The 19,808-nt window shown below is 47.9% G+C and overlaps 1 protein-coding gene across 1 annotated transcript in view; it reads right to left on the minus strand.

Annotated features, from left to right (window-relative positions):
• Window positions 1–19,152, minus strand: part of DELE1 (DAP3 binding cell death enhancer 1) — a 41,564-nt gene extending 22,412 nt beyond the window's left edge. Inside the window, exons 1-5 of the mRNA XM_065410226.1 lie at window positions 19,122–19,152; window positions 11,769–11,895; window positions 3,653–3,773; window positions 2,955–3,090; window positions 2,366–2,509 (exon numbers count right to left, since the gene is read on the minus strand). Coding sequence (XP_065266298.1) covers window positions 2,366–2,509; window positions 2,955–3,090; window positions 3,653–3,773; window positions 11,769–11,895; window positions 19,122–19,152 — 559 coding nt within the window. The remainder of the gene's footprint in view (window positions 1–2,365; window positions 2,510–2,954; window positions 3,091–3,652; window positions 3,774–11,768; window positions 11,896–19,121) is intronic.
• Between the last annotated feature and the right edge of the window lie 656 nt (window positions 19,153–19,808).

Below are 19,808 nucleotides of genomic sequence, written 5' to 3' on the forward strand. Positions count from 1 at the left end.
ACCTTAGCCTCTGAGGATAGAACAAGAAGCAATGGTCTTAAACTGCAGCAAGGGAGGTCTAGGTTGGACATTAGGAAAAAGTTCCTAACTGTCAGGGTGGTTAAATACTGGAATAAATTGCCTAGGGAGGTTGTGGAATCTCCATCTCTGGAGATATTTAAGAGTAGGTTAGATAAATGTCTATCAGGGATGGTCTAGACAGTATTTGGTCCTGCCATGCGGGCAGGGGACTGGACTCGATGACCTCTCGAGGTCCCTTCCAGTCCTAGAATCTATGAATCTATGAATCTTTGTCAAGCCGGGCCTTAAAAACCTCTAAGGATGGAGATTCCACCACCTCCCTAGGTAACCCATTCCAGTGCTTCACCAATCTCCTAGTGAAATAGTGTTTCCTAATATCCAACCTAGACCTCCCCCACTGCAACTTGTTCTTGTTCTGTCATCTGCCACCACTGAGAACAGTCTAGATCCATCCTCTTTGGAATCCCCCTTCAGGTAATTGAAGGCTGCTATCAAATCCCCCCTCACTGTTCTCTTGTGCGGACTAAATAACCCCAGTTCCCTCAGCCTCTCCTCATAAATCATGTGCCCCAGCCCCCTAATAATTTTCATTGCCTTCCGCTGGACTCTCTCCCATTTGTCCACATCCCTTCTGTAGTGGGGGGACCAAAACTGGACGCAATACTCCAGGTGTGGCCTCACCAGTGCCGAATAGAAGGGAATAATCACTTCCCTCAATCTGCTGGCAATGCTCCTACTAATACAGCCCAATATGCCATTGGCCTTCTTGGCAACAAGGGGACACTGCTGACTCATATCCAGCTTCTCGTCCACTGTAATCCCCAGATCCTTTTCTGCAGAACTGCTGCTTAGCCAGTTGGTCCCCAGCCTGTAGCGGTACATGGGATTCTTCCTTCCTAAGTGCAGGACTCTGCACTTGTCCTTGTTGAACCTCATCAGATTTCTTTCTTTCTAAACAATCTGTTGACATTCCATTTTGCTGTGACACTGGGAGTTCCTTTCAAATACCTGAAAAAGAGCTCTGTGGCTCAAAAACTTGTCTCTCTCACCAGCAGAAGTGGGTCCAGTAAAATATATTATCTCACCCATCTTGTCTCTCTAATATCCTGGGACTGACATGGCTACAACAGCAAGACCCAATGATGGCTCACCGGCAGGTAACCCTCCAACACACACCACTTTCACTGCCCCCTACAGCAAACCGTTAGGGGATGCAGCTCTTCTGCAGGCCCACCCCTCCCACAGCAAACTGACAGGGGCCCGCAGCTCTTCCTCTCCCACCAGCCCCACAATGAACTGAGAGGGGCCCGCAGCACTTCCTCACTCTCCCCACCACTGCCCAGCCCTGTTGGGAAAACACAGCTGTTTCCTTACAGCCCCTTGCCATGACCCTCACAGAGGGAGGGATTTGGCTGTGGGGATGAGGCAGTTCTGCTGCTAGCACCCTTCTTCCCAGGCCCTTCTTGGCAGATGCCTTCCCCCTCCGCTGGCACCCATACATCCTCTCCTGAACAGCAGGAGCTCTTGGGAATGGGCAGAAGGTGGCATGGGGAGGTTGCAATGATGATTTCATTGTGTACAGGATTACTAGGAATCATAGTGGCACTATAAAGCCGGGTGAGATCCCATGCTCCCACAGCTGGCTCAGAGAATGCAAAATCCATCACAGCCTGAGAGCAATTTTCCCAATGGTCAATTCCCTCACTGTTAAAAACATGCGCTCTATTTCCACTATAGATTTGTCTGTTTTACGCTCCCAGCCAGTGGATCCTGCTGCTTTTGACTGCTGCATAGGAGTCCTCTGCTCTCCAAAATCAACTTGTGCACAACTAGCTGCTCATGATCAAAGTTATCTCCTAACCTGGGATAAGCTAAAGCAGTGAGTCTCAAACGTTTTTACTGGCGACCCCTTTCACATAACAAGCCTCTGAGTGCGACCCCCCTAATAAATTAAACACCCTTTTTAATATATTTAATATCATTATAAATGCTGGAGGCAAGCGGGGTTTGGGGTGGAAGTTGACAGCTCGCGACCCCCCTTGTAATGACGTTGTGACCCCTGAGGGGTCCCGATCCCCAGTTTGAGAACCCCTGAGCTAAAAAGATGGGACTCCCTACAATTCTGACTGTGAGGCAGGTTTCTAATTGCTCTTGAGGCTCTTTCCTGGACCCTTTCCAAGTCAACATGCAGAATCCCAGGTGCCAAGGCCAATCAAGCCCACCCTCAGTTGCATCATAGGCTCCTTCCCCACCTCCAGGAGACACCCTGCACTCTGGGCTCCTTGAGACTCCCCAAAAATCCCTCTGCCTTGGGTACCCTGCCCCATACACCCTGGGCTGGTACCTGTTTCTGGGCAGAGCTGAGGCTTTCCTTGCCCTGAGGGGATGCCAGGGGATGGATTCTCTGGTGCAGCGTCTGGAATCCCTCCCAGCAGGAAGCAGGGCACCTTTTGGTTACTGCGGCAACTTGATGAGCCTGCAGCTGGCACTGAAACACAGAAGACAAGCCCCAACACCTGAAAGCCATGCAGGATGTCACCTGTGGGACATGCCTGGGGTCGCCCCTCCATGTTTGGCAGTGCCTGGGGCCCCTGAGCATTTGCCCAGAGATCTCCCATCTCTGAGCATGGGGCCAAAGGGCAGAAGAAGAGAGAACTCCACAGAGTCATGGGCAGGGAACACAAGGAACCTGCTGTGTGTGTCTCAACCCAGAAGGTGCCCAAGCCAGTGTGAAGGGATAGGGTATTTCCCAGCGACATGACCCCCAGGCTCACAGGACTTCACACCCTGCTGGCTCCCAATTTCAGACTGACAGGTGCCTTCTGCACAGGGGCAGCACAGCCCTCCCTGTACCCTCACAGCGCTCCCACAGCAGAGACCCTCAACCGACAGTCACCCTGGGCCCCCGTCCTCCTGCAGGAGGCAGAACTGACCTGAGTGCTGATGAGATAGCAGAGAAGAGAGGAGCCCGCCCACATGGGGATGCCCATCCTCTCTTCCTGCCCCTGGCACAGGGCTCAGCCATGGGATCTGCCTGGCCAACTGCAGAACAAGCACAGCTAGTGCGCCCTAAAGGAAGGAAAAGACAAGTCAGAGAAAACAACCACCCCTTCCTCTCTCCCCTCCCTGCAGCACACAGCTCTCCCTTTCCACTGGGTGCCCAGACACAGCAGAGCATCCTGCCCACAGCTCCCCACCTACACAGCATCCCAGCTGCAACTTCCCTTCACACTGCCATACGCATCCCGTCCTCAGCTCCCCAGACATCCCTGACTCCCCACCCCATTCCCGCAGGGCATCCCAGGCTCAGCTCCCCACCTCACTCCCGAAGAGCATTCCATCTGCTGCTCCCCATCCAACTCAGCTGCCCACCCCATTCCCACAGGGTGTCCACCCCACACACCTCTGCAGGGCTTCTGGGTCACAGTTCCACAGCATCCCATCTAGCCACAGCTTCTTCCCTCCAACTACCCACATCCCTGCAGGAGACATCTTGATCACAGTTCCCTCCAACCCCCCAGCTACAGCTCCGCCAACTCCCTCCTCACAGGTGCCTTGGCCACAATCCCTTTATAGAGGCATGTTTTGGTTGCAGCCCCCTCCCCCACCACCAGAAGAGACTGTCCCTCACCCAGGTGAAGGCATCCAGGACTGTGTAGTGAGGCTGCAGGTTCAAGAAGGGTCGCTGCGCATTCCCTTGCTCCCAACCATCTCGACCCCGTCCGTTCTGCCAGCCAGGTGAGAGAAAATAACTGGAAAACAAACAATAATGTAAAACTCCTTTCCCTGCAAAACTGGGTGAGATAATGAGCTCTCTAGACTACAGGGGCCCAACCCACACCACAGTTAAGTCAACCAGAGTTTTCTATTTAGATCTGAATTTTCAAAGGGCTCTACAATGCAAGGCAGACAAAAAAGTCTGATTGGAGACCTGAGGCTGGGTTTGCAGTGCAAATCTGAGGTCCATCGATGCAGGGGTTCAGGAAATACAGGACCCCATCCTCCCCGACCTGCTTTTAAAATGTTCAGGTTATGAGGCTTTTGGCAAAGACCTGGGGGGAAAACTATGGCCATGAGCCACATAAAACTAGCATTGTAGGACTTCTTGATCCAAACTAGTGTCCAGCACCAAGAACCAGTCTGGTAAACCAATATTTCAAGTTACTGGACTTTCATTCTGGTTCTCCCAGCACTAAACTGAGCTACTATAATCCCGAGTCAGCTGACATAGGCCAGACCTGGGTGGTTTACTGCAGTGTAGAGATGTCCCCATTCTGGTTCTCCCAGCGGTGTACTAAGCTACTGCATGCAACAATCCGGAGTGGAGACAGGAAGCCACTGCACATGTTCGTTAGTGCGCTCAGTTCTACAGATCAGCCTGAAACTCACTTCAGACCAGGGGTTATGGCACAAACACAGGGTCATTAGGTCAGGTGGTTCCCAGGATAAGGCACTCCCATCCATACACACCCAACAATGACCTGGCTCTGTTTATCAGCCTGTTTTAAAATGTACATGCAGAGTTAGATTGACTTGAAAATGTGAATGTTGGGTAAGGACCAGCAATAGACTGAAGAGAACAAATCTGGGGGCATTCGCACAGAGGTTCCTGAGATGCAGCCCCCTCAAAATGACCTATCTGCAAGAGCAGCGTCGCATGAAAATTGACCTGCCAGTTGAATGCCTGTATAATGTGCTATGTGGGAAACTTGGCATCATTTAAGGGGACTCCCAAGCTATTAGGTCCCAAAGTATAAGCATGAAATGGAGTGAACATGGAGCTGGCGCTAAAGCTGTGTCAGGAGAGCAGCTACCAGCTCAGTTTCTCTGGAGGCTTGCTACTGCAGGTACAGAGCTGGCAGCTGTGGGGTCTCGACTCCCCTTAACCCTGCTCCCAGGGAGCCAGCAGTAGGCCATGGGAATGAAACATAACCTCACTCCTTCCTAACCCTGCCATTTTCTCTGTGCCCAGCACAGCTCCAACCTACCATTCCCATCCATGTCTCCTGATGCCCATGTCACAGGATGCATCAGGGAACACCACCAGCAGCTGGTGCCCCACACCTGACACTGACATCTCAGGAGGCTCATGGCTGCAGCTGTAGGGATCAGAGCTTTAAAAACTTTAATGCCACTATTCACCAATTCTCCTTCTGTATCCCCGCCAAGCTGGCAGAGGGAATCCAGTGCTGCTGCTTGGCTGCTCCTGCCTCCACAGCACTAACTACAGCTCTGTTATTCACTTCCCAACCTTTAGGTGGCACTGCTTGGTGCTCTCCCTGAGAGGTATTGGGTGGGAAGCAGGGCAAGCAGCAGCAATGTGGGCAGTGGCAGAGGCCACAGCAACTAGGGGCAGTGAGGGGAGCCCAGTGTGAGGGTGGGAAGGAATGCAGAGAGGATAGATCTGGGATGGAGCCATGATTTGGACAGTCTCTGGTGCTGTGGATACAGCTTAGCCAAGATGCTGGAAGGGCAAGGATTGCAGAGATGATCTCAGCAGTGGCACTAGAGGGCATCTGGGCAGTTTCCTGCTCTCTGTTACTCCCTCTGTTCCTGGATTTCATAGTTGCAGCTGTTACCAAGAGCACTCTTTATTGCCTGAGCTTTGCAAGAATGTTCCAGTCCAGCCTTCCCAGGGCTTCTAGGCCCCTGTGTTACTGCTGTATTGCTCTCTGCAGGGCAACGTGCCTGAAGAGCATTCACAAACTGTTGCAGATGCCTGCCTGCAAATTAAGCAGTGCCTCATGCCAGGGGCCACACTGATTGCTGATTCCTTTCTAGGTGACGTCTGAGGTCCTACTGGTGACCTATAAACATGGCTTGAAAACTCCACTCAGCCAATGGCTTAGGGCAATGAAAATGAGGATGAGTAACTGGGCTGAGTTTCCTCACTGAAATGCCTTGAGTGCTGGGTTCCACGATGAGGTGACCTGCTCCAGCAAATCTGCAACTTCTTCTCCATTCAGGACAATGCAGGGAGTAGGAAAGTGAAGCAACTGAGAGCCCAAAGGCAGAGCAGCAAACTGAACAGACTGGGATGGGGGCAGAGGAGAGGGTCAGCTGTGGGAAGCAGAGGTACTGGTGAGGGTCTGTTACCGACCATCAAATAAAACCAGAGGACAGATGGTTACTCCTGTCTGTAATGTATGGACAGAAAAACTATGTTGTTTTGAGAGGCTTTTAGTTTAGGAGACATGTTGGAAGGTGTCCTACAGTCAACAGTAAAACATCATTAATTTCTAAACATTACGATTTTCTATCCCAAAAGGACAACATTGGCTAACCCATCCTGGTTCAGTGGCAAAATCAAGGCAGCAATTAGATATAAAAAAGCAATATATAACAAATGGGTAAAAGGGGAAATAGACAATCATTATGAATCAAAAGTTATGATGTGCAGAAATATAAGGGAAGCTAAAGATGGAAAAAATCCATGGTTGACAGGACTTCATATGGACAGTATGAAGGAATTTTTTAAAGTATATTAGGTACAAAAGTATCCAAGCAATGGCGTAGGCCTGTCACTATATGGAGATGGTAAAATTGTTAATGATGATGCAGATAAGGCAGAAGCGTTAAATAAATGTTTCTGTTCTGTGTTTGGAAAGAAGCAGAATGACACACTCACATAACATTAGGATGAGGAAGTACTTTCCAGTACATTAGTTACTAAAAAGGATATTAAACTACATCTACTAAGGACAGATATTTTTAAATCATCTGGCCCAGATAACTTGCAACCAACATTCCTAAAAGGGTTGGCTGAAGATATCTGTGGCCTGCTGATTTTATTTTTTAACAAATCTTAGAATACTGGGGAAACTCCAGAAGACTGGAACAGTGCTAATGCTGTGCCAATATTGAAAATGGGCAAGGGGGATGATCTAGGTAACTATAGGCCAGTTAGTCAGAAATCAGTCCCATACAAAATAATGGAAATGCTGAGCTGGGATTCAATGACTAAAGAATTAAAGGAGGGTAACACAATTAAGGCCAGTCAAAGTGGTTTATGGAGCATGGGTCTTGTCAAGCAAACCTGATTTCATTCTTTGATGAGATGACAAGTTTGGTTGATACAGGTAACTGCACAGATGTAACATACTGGTTTTTGTACAGAAAGAGTTTGACTTAGTACAACTATGATATAATACACTCCTATGTTCACACCCAATACATTATTGTAATAATCTTTGTACAAAGTATGCCCTGTAAGGTATCATTTGAAAACTCAATTTGCCGGTCAGTATTGTCCTGATAAAATGTGCGGCAACATTGTATATGAAGTTCTAAGATTCCCCCGTATGATGTTATTAAGGCTATGTCTATACTAGCACTTTTGTTGGAAAAACTTTTATCAGTCGGGGTGCGAAAAAAACACCTCCCCTGACCGACAAATTTCACTGACAGAAGCGCTGATGTGGACAGCACTATGTCAGTGGGAGACACTCTCCTGCTGACACAGCTATTGCCGCTCATTGGTGGTGGTTTAATTATGCCGATGACAGAACTCTCTCCTGTTGGCATAGAGCAGCTACATGGGAGACCTTACAGTGGCACAGCTGCAGCATTACTGTGTCGCTGTAAGATCTGTAGTGCAGACATAGCCTAAATGTTCCAAATCACACAGCTCTGCCCAGGTAGAAGTGAGGTCTGTCCTAAATAAAGGAAGGAATGTCTACTTGGCTTAATTTGGATTTAAGTAGTAAATCAAGCAAGGAGAGAAAACAAAGAAGTTCAAACATGTGGAAAAAAGCCCAGCAGGGAATATCCTTCCACACAGACTCTTTGTCTTCTGGGTCTCAGCTAGAAATGTTTTTCAAGAGGGGACTGAAACTATAAAAAGTTGGGACAAACATCCTAGGCACCTCTCTCTCTCCCTGCCTATTGCTTTCTCTGCACCTGAAGAGACAAAGGAAGCAGCTGTTGGATTCTGGGGGAGGGTTCCGACCTACGAGTTTGGTTAGTAAGAGTGCTGAAAGCATGTGGTGAGAAAACAAACTACACCTCTACCCCGATATAACGCTGTCCTCGGGAGCCAAAAAATCTTACCGCGTTATAGGTGAAACTGCTTTATATCGAACTTGCTTTGATACACCGGAGTGCGCCGCCCCGCCCCCCCGGAGCGCTGCTTTACTGCGTTGTATCCGAATTCATGTTATATCGGGTCGTGTTATATCGGGGTAGAGGTGTATATTAGATTCAAAGCAAAGTTAGGTTGGGCACCCAGATAGCATTCTACCTTTATTTTTCTTGTAAGCAATTCTGACTTTTACACTTCATAACTTGTACTCACTTACAATCTTTTTCTCTGTAGTTAATAAACTTGTTTTAATGTGTTCGCTGGAATGTCCGGGAACACCATTTGGGGTAACAAGTTGTGTGCATATTATTTTTTCAAAAGAAGAACAGACTCAATATATTTGCACTGTCCAGGAGATGGCTGGACAGCACAGATATATGTTTCTGGGGAAAGATCTGGGACTGGGAATGTGCTGGGCTCACCCTGTGGACTCTTTAAGGCTGGTAAGAGCCAAGGGGTGGCTGGCTGGCTGCAGCACACACAGACATAGCTGGGAGTGACTTACATACTGCAGGCTGTTTGTGAGCAGTCCAGGTTGGTGGCTCCAGCAGCAAAGCAGTGCAAAGGGCACCCCAGGTTACAGGGCAGGGGTGACAGATACTCATTGGTCTGGATTGTACCTTGGTATGTCACAACATTCTGGTTTTAAAATGAGCACTATACAATATCAAGCCACACTAAAAGGATTAAGAACTGGCTAACTGACAGATCATCGTGGAAGGGGGTATTTCTAGTGAAGTTCTGCAGGGATAGGTATTAGGCCCAACACTATTCAATATCTTTATAAAGACCAGGAAGAAAATATAAAAAACCCACTGATCAGATTTGAAGATTACGAAGAGACTGACAAAGTGGCATATAATGATGAGGACAAGGTAGCCATACAGAGCAACCTGGATCACTTAGTAAGCTGGGACCATTCAAATAGAATGCTTTTTAATACAGCCAAATAGAAAGTTATACGTGTAGGAAGGAGGAATACAGGTCAGACCTACAGACTAAGGGAGGCCAGGGATTTGGAGCAATCAAATTTTTGAATTGCTCTGCTCCAGCTCCGCTCCGGCACCAATAGTGACTGCTACAGCTCCGCTCCAGCTCTGGGCAAAAACCTGCAGCTCCACCGTTCCGCGCTCCAGCTCCGGGCTCCACTCCAAAGCCCTGGGGAGCATATCCTGGAAAGCAGGGACTCTGACAAGGATTTAGGGATCATAGTTGACAAGTAACTCATGAGCTCCCAGTGTGATGCTGTGGCAAAAGGGCCAATACAGTCCTTGGAGATATAAACATGAGTGTAGAGAGCAGGAAGATGATTTTATCTCTGTATAGGACATTGGTGAGACCAATATGGAATACTGCATCCATTTCCAGTGTCTGAATTTTAAAAGTGTTGAAAAATTGGAAAGGATGCAGAAGAGAGCCATAAAATGATGTAAGGGCTGAACAAAATGCCTTACAGTGCCAGACTCAAAGAGATCAGTCTGTTTAAAGTTATCACAAAGAAGACTGAGACACTGGGTACTAAAGCACTCTTTAATCTAGCAGAGAAAGGCAAAACAAGAACCAATGGCTGGAAGATAAAGCCAGATGTTTAAAATAGAAATAAAGCACAATTTTTTAAGACAGTGAGGTTATAAACCATTGAAACAAACTAGCGAGGAAAAGAAATTGTGAATTCTTCATCACTTGATGGCTTCAAATCCAGGCGGGCTGTCTTTCTGAAAGATGCTTTAGCTAAATACAAGTTGCTGGGCTCAATATAGAGGTAACTGGGTGGAATTCAAGGGCCTGTGTTATACAGGTCAGACTACATGGTCTAATGGCCTTAAAATTTTTACTCTATGAAACCCAGGGCCATCAGCGACAGAACTGGTGGGGAGGAGGTGGTGGCAGGGGGATACAGACAGAAACAAGCGTGTGCCAGGGGGAGAAACGGATGGAAACTCCTGCAATGTTTTAGCAACTCGAGGCTTTGCTTGGGCTGCGTGGACCTTTCTCACCCTGATTTCTCTGGGATCATTTCAGTTTCAAAATTCAATCTTAAGCACTACTGAATTTTGAACCCCTCACCCTCTGTTCCCCCTGGGTTGGAAGAGCAGCCACTCTAAACCCTCCCCTAGCCCTGTCCTATTTCCCTGGGACACCTATTTCTTCCCCCCTCCCAGGTTTTCCAATAAGACTGGGCCATAAGGACCCCATCACCTAATCCTGCATCAAGGACAGTGAGAAGGGTCCTGGCCCCACAGCATTGGATTCTTGCCCTCATCAGCTGAGAGCACCTGGGCATCCAATCGCCAGCAGCAAGCACAAGTTGTATGTAAATTCTAATCCTGCTGGTAGTTTGCCAGACTACTCTGGCTGGTGTGCTGATGACATGCCCATTGCACCGAGCCACTAGGCTCAGTCTTCAGGCCAGCAGTGCTCAGTAATGTTTTCCAGGCATGTATAAAGCCTTAAATGGGTCAGGCATGGGGGGTTGAGTTGGGAGAGCCACTGTGGACATTGTTTCCAGGCACTCAGACAGCAGCTTCACATCAGCAAATCACCATCCTCAGGAAGATGAGGCAAAGGGCAACACAGGACTGGAGGGGAGAGGAGAGGAGTGGAGAGGAATAAAGCAGCTGCACTAGCACTGGGTGCCATTCACTGCTGCTGGGGGAGCAGCAACAGGCAAGCACTACCCTGGTGTCTAGTTCTACTCTGAGTAGGCAAAGTTACATGATAAGATGGCAGAGCTCCAACTTCACTGCAGCTTTGGAGCAGCACCTACTGCAAATGGTGGTGATGAGGTTCCTGTGTAGACATGGCCAGGGTGCAGCACAGGGAGAGAGGCTGTGCCACACTGTCAGACCCATGCTGCAGCACCAGTATGACTCACCAGTGGGAGTGCTCGGGAAGAGAGCAGGCATGCACCCGGACCTTGGGCCTGCACAGGCTGGCCAAAGGGGTTCCAGAGCACCATGGACACCTCACTCAGTCAAATGCATGCCACCCATACTGAACTCCGGAGGGTATGCAAAGGGTTTAGCTAGAACACTCTCCCTAGTGTGGACATCTGAGGCAGGAGGGGAAGAGACACAGGGAGAGGGGACTACACTGGAGCTCTGCCTGGGGCAGGAGGGAGAAAGACATGGGGTAGGAGCCTGGGACCAGAGGTGAAGCTGAGTTAGGTTATAAGAAGGGAAAAACAGAGAGAAAACCAGGACCTGGATTAAAATACGATGACTTCAGCAATTCCTTAGATCACCATCAGGAAAAGGGATTTAATGTTGCAGTTCCTGAGAACAGGATGGCCTTTGGGGCATGTTTGCTGTTGTCTCCAACACTGGCTGAGGTGAAGGGATGGTATGACCAGGCCAAACCCAAATGGGAACCATTCCCCAGGACTCCCCTTTACAGTTCTTGCCTTTGGCTAAGAAGTCCAGTCCATGCAGACCCCCAAAAGCTGCTTCCCTGCTGCCTACAGGCATAGTGGGCACTGAGGACTATGGGAGAGCCCTCAACTGCCTCTTCCCCAACACAGAATGGGACATGTGGGCTCTGCAGGGCTCTCCCTGGGTTCCCTGACCCTCATTCTGCATTCTAGCCACTGTATTCTGCATTCTAGCCACTGTAGGGGCTGCCCAGGTCTCCTCCCTGCTTCCCCCATTGGAAGGCTACCCATCCTCACCTCTGTTCAGATGGAGTCTGTCCAGCACTGAGTGCTGAGGTGGCGTTCCGGAGCTCCTCATTGCTGGGGAGGGTTGGGATCCCATGGATAGAGCTTGAAGCATTCAGCGCATGGAGGCGGTGAAGGGCTGCATGTGGAGTTAGAAGGAGAGGGGACCAATGCATTGGGATTCTGCTGGGAGGAGATTCCAGACACTCCAGCATGTAGCTTGAGGACAGAGCAGCCTCCCCAGCATTAGGAAATGCTCTGTCCCCTCGGGAACACTGGGTCTGGCTACATAAGGGTGTCTGTGCTGCCTCACTGGCATGCATTCTGCTCCACAGGGAGCCAGAGACCCCATTCTCCATTCCCTTCAGGAGTGAACTGGTGCTAGCACAAGGAAAGTCAAGCCCCCATCTTTAGTTATTTGGGGATCAAGCAGCCTGAAGTGGAAGCTGTCGGAGCATTTCCAGTCTAACCCCACTTGGTGTGGAACTTCCAGGAACTCTCTTGTTTGGGGCAGAAGTTCCCAGCCTCAGCGTCCATCCAAAGAGGAAGGACAGATTGCAACCAAAACTGGCTCAAGCAATGTGGGCAGCACATTGCTTCTGCTGTGGGGGTCATAAAGTAGGGTTACCATTCGTCCGGATTCTCCCAGACATGAGAGTTTTGAGTTAAAAATAGCCTCCGGGGGGAATTTGTAAATGTCCGGATTTCCCCCCCATGCAGAGCACGCACGGCTGACAGGGCAGCCGGCCGGATTGTGCCACTCGCATCGGGCCTCCGGCAGTCTGGAGCTCCTCCCCCTGTTCCCCCTCCCCTGCTGCCCAGCGCGCCACTCTGCAGCACTCTGTTCTGAGCAGCACGGTAAGGGGGCCAGGGGGTCGGAGAAGAGGCAGGGAGGTTCTGGAGGGGGCAGTCAAGAGACAGGGAGCAGGGTTGGATGGGTCGGGAGTTTGGGGGGGGCTGTCTGGGGGTTGGGGGTGTGGATAAGGTTTTGGGCAGTCAGGGTACAGGTAGGGGGTAGGGTTCTAGGGGGGCAGTTAGGGTGTGGGGGGTCTCAGGAGGGGGCAGTTAGGGGACAAGGAACAGGGAGGCTTAGGTGAGAGTCGGTAACTGGCTTGGATAGCCAGGCGGATTGCGGAGGACGAACCCACATCCCACATTCAGTGGGGTGTGGGATGGGGTTGGGCAGCCCCATATGGTGCCACATGGATGCCCCCCTGGTAAGGGTAGCCTCCCCCAGGTACGGGTTGACTCCCCCTGGTAAGGGTTAGATTCCCCCTGGTAAGGGTAGTCTCCCCCAGGCACGGGTTAGTTTCCCCCTGGAAAGGGTAAGTTTCCCCCAGGTACGGGTTAGTTTCCCCCTGGAAAGGGTTAGTTTCCCCCTGAGAAGGGTAAATCTTTTAGCTATGGAAAAAAGTAATTTATATTTTTATACCGGATTGGCGCTGGACCGGGTTAATAACGCCCCCGCTGTTGGCTTTGATGCCCCGGCTGACAGTGTTAAATATATTAGGGGTGTGATTAGGGTCGCTGGACCAATGGATAAAATGGTGTGGACTATAATGAAGTCTCATGAGCATGAGAGTGAGAATCAAGTCCTCCCAGTGGAGCATGGAGAGGAGGTAGAGGAGACTGTTTGTGATGATCATGGTGAGGAGATTTTATCTATCTTACCGATGGTTTTTACAAGGGACACTTTTAATGATTTAACTATGGAAAGTTTTAATCCAGATTTTAAGTATTTAAGTACATTTGATGATCCATATGTTAGCGAATCGGGATATCTTAATGCTCATTTAGTTAATGGGTCTAGTTTATTAAATAGTTTTAGACCAAGTACTGATTTTAATAGGGATCGTAATAAGGATCTTAACAGTACTGGTAGTAATATAAATATATTAGAAAGTAGTTCGTGGAAGGATGGGGTTTTTTATTTAGAGTATCCCGTTGATAGTTTTAATTGTCCAATATGTCCCCAGATATTACCAACATTTGGTAAATGGGCCAAACACATTAATGTACTTCATAAAAGTAAAGCCATACGAGTTGTATGTAGTAAATGTGGAAAATCTTCTCAATATCATAATATAGCTTGCCACTACCCCAAGTGCATACCCAAGAAGGCGGATACCCCAATGAAGAGCCATACGTGCTCGGTCTGTGGGCTTGGTTTTCATACTAGATCTGGATTGAGCCAACACTGTAGACATAGACACCCTGCTGTGAGGAATGAGCAAAGAAAAGAAGATATGGCTGCTAAAAGTAAGATCAAAGAGGGATCGACTAGATCTCGTATATGGACCAAAGATGAGGTTGCGCAGCTTATACAGTTGGAAAGGAAATATATTGGGAAAAGGAATATAAATAAATGTATTGAGAGCGAGATGAGGACCAAAACGAATAAACAAATATCAGATAAAAGACGAGAATTAGTAAAGAAGAAGTTAGTGGTAACAGGAGATAGGGAGGAAGTGACTGAGGTAGAAGACATTAGAGTAAATATATTAGAAATTCCGCCCCCAAGAGAGAGGATTTTCCCACTAAAAGGACATCCAGAAGTGGATTTAGTGGAGAAAATATGTAAACGGGGAAAACAAAGTAGGGAGGGAAGAGAAATAATAAATAGTTTAGGGGAAATTGAAGGATTATTAAAGGAGGATTTAACAAAAGCTCTCGGATGGGCAATGTTGGAAAAATTATGTTATTCATTAGTAGAGGGAAAGGACCCTAGAAATGAAAGTCAAATAGAGTTGAGGAATAAAGGAAAAGGGAAGATGAGAAAGGAGGGGAGAAGGAAGCAATTTAATGCAATTAGGAGATATGCTACAAAGAAAGCTAAGTATAAATTCTATCAACAATTATTTGATAAGGATAGAAGAAGATTGACTCGCATTATAATGGGAGAGCCAGATAAGGCTAAGTGTGCTATCCCTATGAAAGAAATTGAGGAATACTATGTGAATATTTTGGGAACAATTGGACATGGTAATATGATAGGGTGGCCATCATCCACAGAGAATGCGGATAATGATATATTAATGAGTCCGATCTCTGTGGATGAGATTAGAATAGCTTTAAGAGAAATAAGAAAAGATAGTGCTCCTGGCCCAGATAAAGTAAAAGTGAGCAATTTGTGGCATATTTTTAATTTAGACTCCTTAATACTTACAAAAATTTTTAATATATGGTTTCTAAATAGACAGGTACCAGATGAATTTAAGAAAAATAGAACGATTTTAATACCAAAGACACAAGATGAGGAGGAAATGAAGAAGTTAACATCTTGGAGACCATTGACAATTGGGTCAGTTTGGATTAGAATCTATACCAAAATATTAGCAAAAAGACTGGTGGAAACAGTTAAGATATGTAGTAGACAAAAAGGGTTTATATCCGCCCCTGGGTGTGAGGAAAATATTGCTATATTAGATAATTTGATTAAAGGGGCTAAACGAAATGGGAATGAAATTGCAATAGTGTTCGTAGATCTGGCTAAAGCTTTTGATTCTGTGGGACAGGGACATATAATAGCCGGGTTGAGAAGATTTGGTATAGATGAACATTTTATAGATATTATTAGGGACCTTTATGATAATTGCACAACTAGGGTATGGGTGGGTGATGAAGTTACTGAGTCTATTTTAATTAGGAGGGGGGTCAAGCAGGGTGACCCGTTGTCCCCAATTTTGTTTAATATTGCTATGGATCCCCTTTTAACTAGATTAGAAGTAGAAGGAAGTGGTTTTTATGTTAAGGGTAATGGTGTCACGTCATTGGCTTTTGCCGATGATGTGGCAATTTTAAGTAGCTCATATAAAGGAATGATTAAAAATTTGGGTATCTTAGAGGAGTTTTGTAAAAATACTAATCTCTCTGTTAATGTGAAGAAAACGAAAGGCTTTCATATTTTAACTAAACATAAAACCTATGTAGTTAATCCTAAGGATAATTGGCAGATAGGGTCAGAGGAGATTGAATATGTTCAACCAGGGGATTTTGAAAAATATTTAGGAGCTAGAATAGATCCCTGGATAGGTGTAGGGGGACCGGTACTTAAAGAAAAATTGAAAGATTGGAGTGAGAATTTAATTAAGGCCCCATTAAAACCGGCCCAAAAAATATTAATTTTACAGACATATATTTTACCGAAGCTATTTTATAATCTTCTTTTAATAGAACCCCCTTTTAATCTTTTAGACGATCTTGATGTGTTAGTTAGAAAAATAGTTAAAGAGATTTTACATTTACCTCAGTGTACCACAGATGGGATATTTTATTCTAGAGGTAGGGATGGTGGTTTAGCTCTCACTAAGTTTAGTGTGCAAATCCCAAATATGTTAATTCGTAAATGGAGGAGACATATTGTCTCGAGAGATGATTGGATGGACCTATCTTATCTATATGCAGGAGAAAATCTTGTGGATAAAATATTGTCATTTAGTGCAGTAACATCTCATCCCAAGAAATGGAGGGAAGAGGAATTTTTAAGATGGTCGGAACTGAGATGTCAGGGAATAGGGATAAAATATTTTAAAAATGATTTAATTAGTAATTCGATTTTTAGAAACTCTAGTAAAGTTAAATCGTCAGCGTATATCGCAGCATTGCAGCTTAGGGCAAATATTTATCCTACTAGGGAGACATTAGCAAGAGGAAGAGGAGGTGTGAATGCTCTTTGTAGATGGTGCGGTAAAGTGCGGGAGACTGTTCCCCATATCTCAGGACAATGTTATAAGACTAAGAATGCTAGGATAAAAAGGCATAATAGAGTAGTGTCTGCAGTTGTAGATAAGGTTGGTAAATTAGGGTGGAAGGCAATGATAGAGCCCCATTTGAGAAATAGTAAGGGTGAGTTAAGAAAGCCGGATATTATATTTATAAAAGGAGATACAGCAGTGGTGGTTGATGTTACAGTGCGATGGGAGGATAATGCCGGAAGTTTGGAACAAGCCCACAGTGAGAAGGTGGCTTATTATCTTGAGTTAGAGGAAGAAATTAAAAACTTAACGGGAGGTAAAAATATTCACTTCTTTGGTTTTGTGCTTGGGGCGCGTGGCAAGTGGAATGAAGGTAATAATGATTTGTTACAATTATTGGGAATGGACAGAAGTAAAAATTTTAAGGAGAGTATATGTAGACTTGTTTTATATTCCACTATTGGTATGATGGCTATATTCAGTGACAGGTAAAGATCCCGGAGTTTCCATTCCGTGTATCTTGCCAAAAATAAATTTTAGCTATTTTGGTTTCCATGCTCTAAATTTTCAAATTTTTAATACTGTTTTGAACATTAATTTATTTAGTGTTATTTAATATCTGTCCTTCAATAGAATGGTTTTAATTATATAATAAATACTTATTAATGGATGAAATTCCAATTTAAATTATTAGTTTATTTAATTACTGGATGTGGATGCGGACTGGCCGCGTATAATAACCAGGAAAGGGCAGGTAGTCACGCCTGTACATAAATAGGGGGTGGGGTTCTGGAGGGCAGTTAGGAGCAGGGGTCCCAGGAGGGGGCAGTCAGGGGACAAGGAGCAGGGGGGTTTGGGAGTTCTGGGGGCGGGGCTGTCAGGGGGCAGGGGTAGGGAGAGGGATCGGAGCAGTCAGGGGACAGGGAGCAGAGGGGTTTAGATGGGTCGGGAGTTCGGGGGGGGGCTGTCAGGGGGTGGGGAGTGGTTGGATGGGGCATGGGAGTCCCTGGTGTCTGTCTGGGGATGGGGGTGTGGATAAGGGTTGGGGCAGTCAGGGGACAGGTAGGGGGTATGGTCCTAGGGGGCCAGTTAGGATGGGGGGAGGGTCTCAGAAGGGGGCAGTCAGGGGACAAGGAGCAGGGAGGCTTAGGTAGGGGGTGGAGTCCTGGGGGGCAGTTAGGGGCAGGGGTCCCAGGAGGGGGCAGTCAGGGGACAAGGAGTGGGGGGGAGGGTTGGGGGTTCTGAGGGGGGTGGGAAGTGGGAGGGAGTGGAAGGGGCAGGGGCGGAGCTAGGGCAGGATGGGGGCGGGGCTCCTCCTGTCCTCTTTTTTGATTGTTGAAATATGGTAATCCTACATAAAGTTCCCTAAAAATGGGGTATTTTGAATTGAGGGTTAATTGAAATGGAAATTGTAGTTTAGCAAGTACTTGAATTTACTAGAGAACTGCCACAGCGTAGTGAGCATGTAATAAATGAAAGGGGGGTGGGGGTGGGAAGCTCCCTTCCAGGTAAAGGAAAAGGAGTGGGCACCTGACCAAAACAGCCAATGGGAGGTTAGAACTTTTTAAAATGGGGGGAAAACCCTTCCTTTTTGTCTGTTGTTCTCCGGAGGAGGAGACACAGAGCAGCAATGCTACAAGCAGTAATGCGATGTAAGGCTTGAACCAGATATAAAAATTCATCTTCCATACCTAGAAGAAATCATTGGACAAGATATGTTTAAGTAGCCACAATTAGGTTTATTTCTTTATTTTGGCTTGTGGATTAAGGGTTTTTTTTACCATTAAAACATAAGCTTTCGTGGGTAAGAACCTCACTTCTTCAGATGCATCTGAAGAAGTGAGGTTCTTACCCACGAAAGCTTATGCTCCCAATACTTCTGTTAGTCTTAAAGGTGCCACAGGACCCTCTGTTGCTTTTTACAGATTCAGACTAACACGGCTACCCCTCTGATACTTTTACCATTAAAAAAGTTCTAGCCTCCCATTGGCTCTTTTGGTCAGATGCCCATTCCTTTTCCTTTACTTGGGGAACTTTGTTAACCCTTTACAGGTAAAGCAAGCAGAAAACAGCCACTAAGAGGGACTTTATAGCTAACTGGCTGGGTTCTCATGAAAGAGAGCTAGCTCTCCCCCTCCCCCCCCGCACGCCGCCTTTTCATTTATTACACTAACCAACGCTGCACGTGTGATTGAGCCACTGAGGCCTGGGCACCGCTTTACCGAGCCAGCGACAGGCAGGGGAGGGAGCTCAGGCCGGGGAGGCTGATTGCTAGGACCGGATTACAGGGCTGGACGGCCCGGCTGGGCTCTGGGAACGTTAAGGGTTCAGGATAGGAGTTGAGGCAGCCAGCGCGGGGCAGTCTATGGAGACTTGCTAAGAAGAAAATGCGACCTTGCGGTGGGAAGTTGGCCGGGCCGCGCCGGGCCAGCCCTTCCAGCCCCGCCCCAGCGGCAGCTCCGCGCAGCCCGTCCTGTCCCCGCCGGGCGGCTGGCGCCCCAGGAGTACGGGGCAGGGCTCGCCGGGCTGTGCCTGCGCCCAGGCTGCCCCCGCTGCGGGCGTCGGGACATCGCCTAGACCCGCCCTAGCAGCGCTGCCGAGCACCGGCCCGGCCCTGTCGCGACTCTCGCGATACACAGCGGGTGTGAGAGCCCCGCTCCAGACTCCTGACCTCGGCTCAGCAGTCCCGGCAGCCGCCACATCTCGGTCCCGGGTCTCAGACGGCACCACGCGAGAGACTACAGAGAGGAGCCGTCAGGGGTAGAGGGGCCCCGCAGAAACCATGGAGAAGGAAAGTGAGGACTAGAGGGAGCCAAATGAGCCCATAGAGAGGCAGTGTGAAGGCTAGATGGGACACACCAGAGAGGGTGTGTGAAGGATAGAACACCTCCGAAACCATAAATAAGGTGTGTAGACCAGAGGGACCATATACTATGGGAAGGATAGGCGGTGCCAATACGACCATAGAGAGGCAGTATCTAGAATAGACTAAGCCGGAACCATAAAGGAGGCACATAGGCTAGAGGGGCCATATGCCATAGAGAGGAAATCCTGGGCGCTGGAGAGACAGACTGCTGAGAGAACCTGAGGTTGCAGGCCGATCGGCCCCACTCGCACGGAGACTGGCAACGTGCGGGCTGTGGGGCCCTGGAGGACCGGTGGGTGGCTGGAGCAGGAGCCCATTCACCCAGGTGATGGTCGCTGATAGGGTTCCTAACTTTCTAATGGCACAAAACTAAACACCTTTGCCCCACCCTTTCTCTGAGGCCCTGCCCCCAGTTTATTACATTCCCCCTCCCTGGGGTGCAGGAGGGGGTGAGGCTCTAGGGTTGGGATAAGGGTTTGGGGTACAGGAGGG

This window comes from Emys orbicularis, chromosome 8, assembly GCF_028017835.1.
Source record: "Emys orbicularis isolate rEmyOrb1 chromosome 8, rEmyOrb1.hap1, whole genome shotgun sequence".
Lineage (NCBI taxonomy): Eukaryota > Metazoa > Chordata > Testudines > Emydidae > Emys > Emys orbicularis.